Below are 6,000 nucleotides of genomic sequence, written 5' to 3'. Positions count from 1 at the left end.
CGCCAAGAGCCGAGCGCTCGGCTGGGCGCAAACTCCGCCTGTGGTGCGGAGGAGTGTGGCGCGAGAGCCCCGGGGAGGGTGCGTCTGCTCGGGACCTGAACGCAGCGTGGAGGACCCGGGTAGCTGGTGACGATGGCGGGCTCGCAGCCTTGGGCCCTGCAGCTGGAACAGCTGTTGAATCCGAATCCGCGCGAGGCGGATCCTGAGGCCGACCCGGAGGAAGGTGAGGCCCGACTGGGGAGCGAGCCACGTGCGGAGCTGGGGCGACCCTGTGCTCGGTCCCCACTTCGCCGCGCCCCGGGCCTGCCGTCCTTTCCTTCCGCGGAGGAAAGCTGCCGGTCGCGAGGGGGTCCCCCAGCAGGGTGGCGGAGCCTTTAGCTTCAGTGGACACGCACTGGGGACTGGGTGGGTGGGCGGACCCTACCGAGGTGGGACTGGGCGGCCGGGGAGGCCTGGAGTGAGCCGGTGTGGCGGCAGGCTGCGGGTGACCTGTCGTTCGGGACGCCCGCCGGGGTGTAGCCTTAGACCCAGCAGCTCTTGTTTTGGGTTGGCGTGCGCGCGCCCCCTCTCAAAACTTAACTTGCGAGAGTGAAGTCTTGGAAGCGGTAAGGACTCCCTGGTGCTGTTAAAAAACCCCTTGCTCGGGGTCTGATGATGGATCGCTGTCCTGGAAGTCTGCTCGGGGTCTCAGCTGGGAAAGTCATTCTTGCTTTAAGACTTTAGTCAGAGAAGTGTGAGGAAGGTATAATGGAATACATGCGACTGCTGGGCCGTGGCTTAGGAATAGCAAGGGAAGAAACGGGGGGTTCTTTAAAGCCAGGATAAGTGAAGAAAACTCTCAGAGGGGTGGAGTGAATATAGAACTTGATAGCTGATTTAAGATGTTGCAGCCACAGGCACACATGGAAAAGGAATTATGGTCTGGGGATGGAGCTTAGTGATAGAGTGTTTGCCTAGCCTGCTTGAGGCCCTACATTTAATCTCCAGAATCTCCAACAAACAAGCAAGCAAACAAAAACATCAGGGGAGAGGAATGAGGAATTAGACTATTTTTTTATAGAGTCCAAGGAATAAGAATATATACTTAGCTTTCCACTCAGAAACACAAAGCAAATATGACAGTGGTCTACCCAGAGAACACTAAGGAGTCTCTTATTTCTGGAAATTGGGAAAGATTCTGTTGAGGACCTCCAAGACTTGCCTAACATGCACAAGGCCCTGGGTTTAAGGGTTCTTACTAAAAGTTCTTTCTAACCTGAGAATCTGATGACTTTTTTCTCCTCCCCCACAGCCACTGCTGCCAGAGTGATTGACAGGTTTGATGAAGGGGAAGATGAGGAAAGTGATTTCCTGGGTGTGAGTAGCATCAGAAAACTGGCATCATCCTCCCTCTTGGACACAGACAAAAGGTATTCTGGCAAGACCACTTCTAGGAAAGCTTGGAAGGAAGACCAGTGGCAACAGTCTCTGCCAGATTCATCTGGTGAGTACACATTTGCATGGAAGTCTTTTCCTCCAAGTTTTATAGGGTTAATATTTTTGTTTCTGGATAATTTCTGAAAGTCTGCAGTCCCAAACAAGTGTTGCAGTGCATACCTGTAATTCAAGCACTGGCAGTGAGAATTAGAAATTTAAGGTCATAAGTTTGAGGCCAGGATTGACACATGAGACCCTGTTTCAACCAAAAACAGAAAAGAAAGAAAAAAGAAAGCTAAAGCCCAGCCATGCCTGGTGGTTAACACCTGTTATCTGAACAGGCAGGGAGGCCAAGGTTGGAAAACCAGGAGTTGAAGACTAGCCTGGGCTGAATTTGAGGCCAGCATAGGCTATACAAGACCCTATGCATTTTGGTAAGGGCTGTGTGTTAAAACAAAACAAAACAAAACAAAAAAAGCATATCCCATGAGCATGGATCTTGACTATTTCAAATTTATTTATTTTGAGGTAAGGTTTCACTCTAGTCCAGGCTGATCTAGAATTCACTTTGTAGTCTCAGGGTGGCCTTGAACTCACTGTGATCCTCCTGTCCTGTGCCTCCCAAGTACTGGGATTAAAGGTGTGCTTCCCTTTCAGTTTTTTTTAAACTTAATTTTTTTTAAAACTTAAATTAATACATTATATATCAGTTATTATATTGGTTATTTATGAAACTCACCTTTTGCTATTATAAGAATAGCATAATGCTTCTGTCTTCCTTGTAAAAGACTTAGGAGGATGTGAGCTTATAGTTTTAAAGAATAGTGAGTTTCTCAAGGTAGAAGAGGCTAGATATGATAATTGAGAGGATGCCATTTACTTGCCTTTGGGGAGGGCAACAGTGCCATGTTGAGAATCCACTGCTAATATACCCAGAACTATCATTCATGTTATGATATCTATGATTTAGTCCTTGATGTAGTTCTGGGAGCTCCTGATAAGCTCATTTCCTATTTGTCTAGAGACTGATAAAGGGACCAATCATGAGACAAATATGACAATATTTATTGAGCTCTCACCACATGTCAGCCACTGTGGTTAGCTCTTTAAGTTCTGAGAGCCTGGAACACATTTCTCAAGAAATAGTAATACAATTATCATTACCTTTGTCATCTCATTGAATCTTCCCAATAACTCAAGTGGTTGATAGTATTTTTTTCCCATTTTACTGACAAGAAAAGTGAGGGGCTAATTGGTTAAGTGACTTGCTTAAAGTCATACAGCTATTAAATGGAAGAGCCAAGATTCAAATGAAAGCATGCTCATTCTAAGATCTACGCTCTTTTTTTTTTTTTCCCCAAGGTAGGGTCTCACTCTAGCCCAGGCTGACCCGGAATTCACTCTGTAGTCTCAGGGTGGCCTTGAACTCACAGCGATTCTCCTACCTCTGCCTCCTGAGTACTGGGATTAAAGGCATGTACCACCACACCTGGCTTTTTTTTTTTTTTTAATTTGAGAGAGGGAGAGGGAGGAAGAGAATGGGTGCACCAGGTCCTCCAGCCACTACAAACAAACTCCATCTTGTGCATCTGTCTTACGTGGGTACTGGGAAATTGAGCCTCGAACCTGGTTCCATAGGCTTCACAGGCAAGCGCTTAACCACTAAGCCATCTCTCCAGCCCCCTCTTTTTTTTTTTGTTTTTTTTTTTGAGACATGATCTCAGAAGGCCCAGACTGGCTTCATATTCACTATATAACCATTAATGACCTTGAACTTTAGATTCTCTTTCCTCCACATTCTGTGCACTAGGATTACAAGTGTATACCAACAGACCCAGTTTATTCAATGTGGAGGATTAATCCCAGGGCTTTGTGTATACTAGGGAAAATGCTCTGCCAAATGAGTTACACTCTCAACCCATGATCTATGCTCTGTGAATATTTCTTAGTTTGAGAAATGGCATACATTAGAATTTAAAGGATTTTAAAAGCTTGTTTAACACTTAGTTTTATTTGTTTGTTTGTTTTGTTTTTTGAGGTAGGGTCTCACTCTAGCCCAGTCTGACCTGGAATTCACTATGTAGTCCCAGGGTGGCCTTGAACTCACAGTGATCCTCTTACCTCTGCCTGGGATTATTGTTTTTACTTTTATTTACTTATTTGTTTTTGGCTTTTCAAGGTAAGGTCTTGCTCTAACCCAGGCTGATCTGGAATTAACCATGTAGTCTCAGGATGGCCTTGAACTCACTCCTACCTCTGTCTCTTTGAGTGCTGGGATTAAAGTCTTGTTTTAATTTTTGACAGCCTCATTTATGCCGTAAGCATATGCATATTTCTTGAAGAGTGTACTGATGACCTGTCATGTTTTCATAAAATGTTTATTCTATTGAAGAAAGTTGTTGGTAACTTGTTTCCTATGTCAAGTCATTGTGCTATTCATATACATGGGACTTTTCTGCTCTACCATGGAAGAAGTTGGGTGAATAGCAAAAACCTCAAGCATAAGTAAAACCAGCATCCTTAACTAGCACTCCCATCCTTCTCCTGGGCGGCCTCCTCTAAGCTCCTCCCTCTACATCCTTGTACAATACAACCTAGTCCTTCTCTTTCCTTTTTTTTTTTTTTTTAATATCCAGGACTTAGAACCACTGAAAACCCTTGAGAATTTTTTTTTACATTTTTATTTATTTATTTGCAATGGATTGTGGGTGGGGGCTAGGGGGTAGAGAATATGGGTATGCCAGGGCCTCTAGCTGCTGAAAACGAACTCCAGATGCATGCAGCACTTTGTGCTTGTGGCTTTACATGGGTTCTAGGGAATTGAACCTGGGTTATTAGGCTTTACAGTCTTAACTGCTAAGCCATCCCTCCAGCCTTTATTTCCTCTTTTCCTTCCTTTTCTCTTGATGAGCTGTTCCTTATAAATAAAATCAATAACATCTCCTTTGCATGAAGCCATTCCTAACCTTTCTAGGATTGTTAGGTGATGCTGTTCTATGTACTGTGTATTGGTAACATTGTAGTATAATTGTCGGTATGCATATCTATTACTGCTATCAGATAATGAACTTTTGGCTAGGTATTAAGCTCTGTCTTTCTGTGTTTCCTTAGCCTTGATACCTGGCTTATAATAGGTGTTTAATAAGTATTCAGTAGAATATACTGGTATGATATAATTGTACATTTGGGATAGCTAATGATAAATGTTCATATGTAGGCTTGGGGAAACTGGTTATTCCCAAACACCTGTTGAAATCTAACCATTCTTTTAAAAAAATATTTTATTTATTTGAGAGAAAGAAAGAAGCAGATATAGAGAGAAAGAGAGAGAGAATGGCTATGCCAGGGCCTCTAGCCACTGCATATGAACTACAGATGCATGTGCCGCCTTGTGCATCTGGCTTATGTGGGTTCTGGGGAATTGAACCTGGGTCCTTTGGCTTTGCAAACAAGTGCCTTAACCACTACGCCATCTTTGTAGCCTATTGTACTACTTTTGGTGTGTGGTTTTATGTGGGTGCTGGGTAATGAAAACCAGGCCGCTAGGCTTTGCAAGCATGTGCCCCACAAAGTACTTTTCTTTAAAAAAAATTTTTTTTTTCATTATTTGAGAGAGAGAATTGGTATTCCAGGGCCTCCAGATGCTGTAGATGAGCTCCAAGCACATGCACCACCTTGTGTATCTGGCTTATGTAGGGAATTGAACCTGGGTCCTTTGGCTTTGCAGGCAGGTACCTTAACCACTAAGCCATCTCTCCAGCCCCTCAAAGTGCTTTTCATTCTTCCATATATTGTCATTTTTACGGGTCTTTGTCTCCTACTAGAATATTTTCTAAAGATTTGACTATGTTCTGTTCATCTTTGCTTCTCTTTAGTGTTTTAGTGATAGTAGATAAATAGTAAATATTTGTCGAAGTGAATAGCGTACAATAATAAATTTGCTTCCCCATAATAGATGTTATAGCTCATTAACTGAGATGAAAGATATGGCCTGGTATTTTTCTCAAAGTAACACCCATATTTTTCTTTCTAATTTAGACAAAGAAATACCTGATGAAGAAGGATCTGGAGATGATATATCAGAGGGCCTGGACTTGGAAGAATCTGAGGAGGAGAGCCTCAGTGCCTCTGAGGAGCAGGATACTGAGGATGATGCGAAGAGCAACCTGGCCAGAAGGAAGAAGAGCAGAAACCACTCTGCAGAAGTGCCAGGCTTCAGTTTCCAGAGCATTAGTGACTTTGAGAAGTTTACAGAAGGAATGGATGATCTTGGGAGCAGTGAAGAGGAAGAAGAGGAAGAGGAAGAGAGTGGCATGGAAGAAGGGGATGTCGAGGAAGACTTGGATGCTGAGAGTGAGGAAGACAAGGCAGGAGACAGGAACAGTGAAGATGATGGTGTAGTGATGACCTTCTCCAGTGTGAAAGTTTCTGAAGAAGTAGAGAAAGGAAGAGCTGTCAAGAACCAGATTGGTGTGTATGTGACTTGGCTGCTTGCTTATTTTTCAGTCTCTGCATTTGCTCTACTTTTTGTTTGTTTGTTTTTGGCTATTCCCGTCTCTGTGTCATTGCAATTAGTTTGTGACA

At 43.5% G+C, this 6,000-nt stretch overlaps 1 protein-coding gene across 1 annotated transcript in view; it reads left to right on the top strand.

The window, feature by feature from the left end:
* Positions 1 to 6,000, top strand: part of Aatf (apoptosis antagonizing transcription factor) — a 113,696-nt gene continuing 107,696 nt past the window's right edge. Inside the window, exons 1-3 of the mRNA XM_004664541.3 lie at positions 1 to 223; positions 1,292 to 1,483; positions 5,455 to 5,886. Coding sequence (XP_004664598.2) covers positions 133 to 223; positions 1,292 to 1,483; positions 5,455 to 5,886 — 715 coding nt within the window. The 5' untranslated portion in view covers positions 1 to 132. The remainder of the gene's footprint in view (positions 224 to 1,291; positions 1,484 to 5,454; positions 5,887 to 6,000) is intronic.

This window comes from Jaculus jaculus, chromosome 9 (assembly GCF_020740685.1).
Source record: "Jaculus jaculus isolate mJacJac1 chromosome 9, mJacJac1.mat.Y.cur, whole genome shotgun sequence".
In the NCBI taxonomy this organism is placed as follows: Eukaryota; Metazoa; Chordata; class Mammalia; order Rodentia; family Dipodidae; genus Jaculus; species Jaculus jaculus.
Note: the sequence above shows the minus strand (reverse complement) of the source record. Positions and strands in the feature narration are given on the sequence as shown.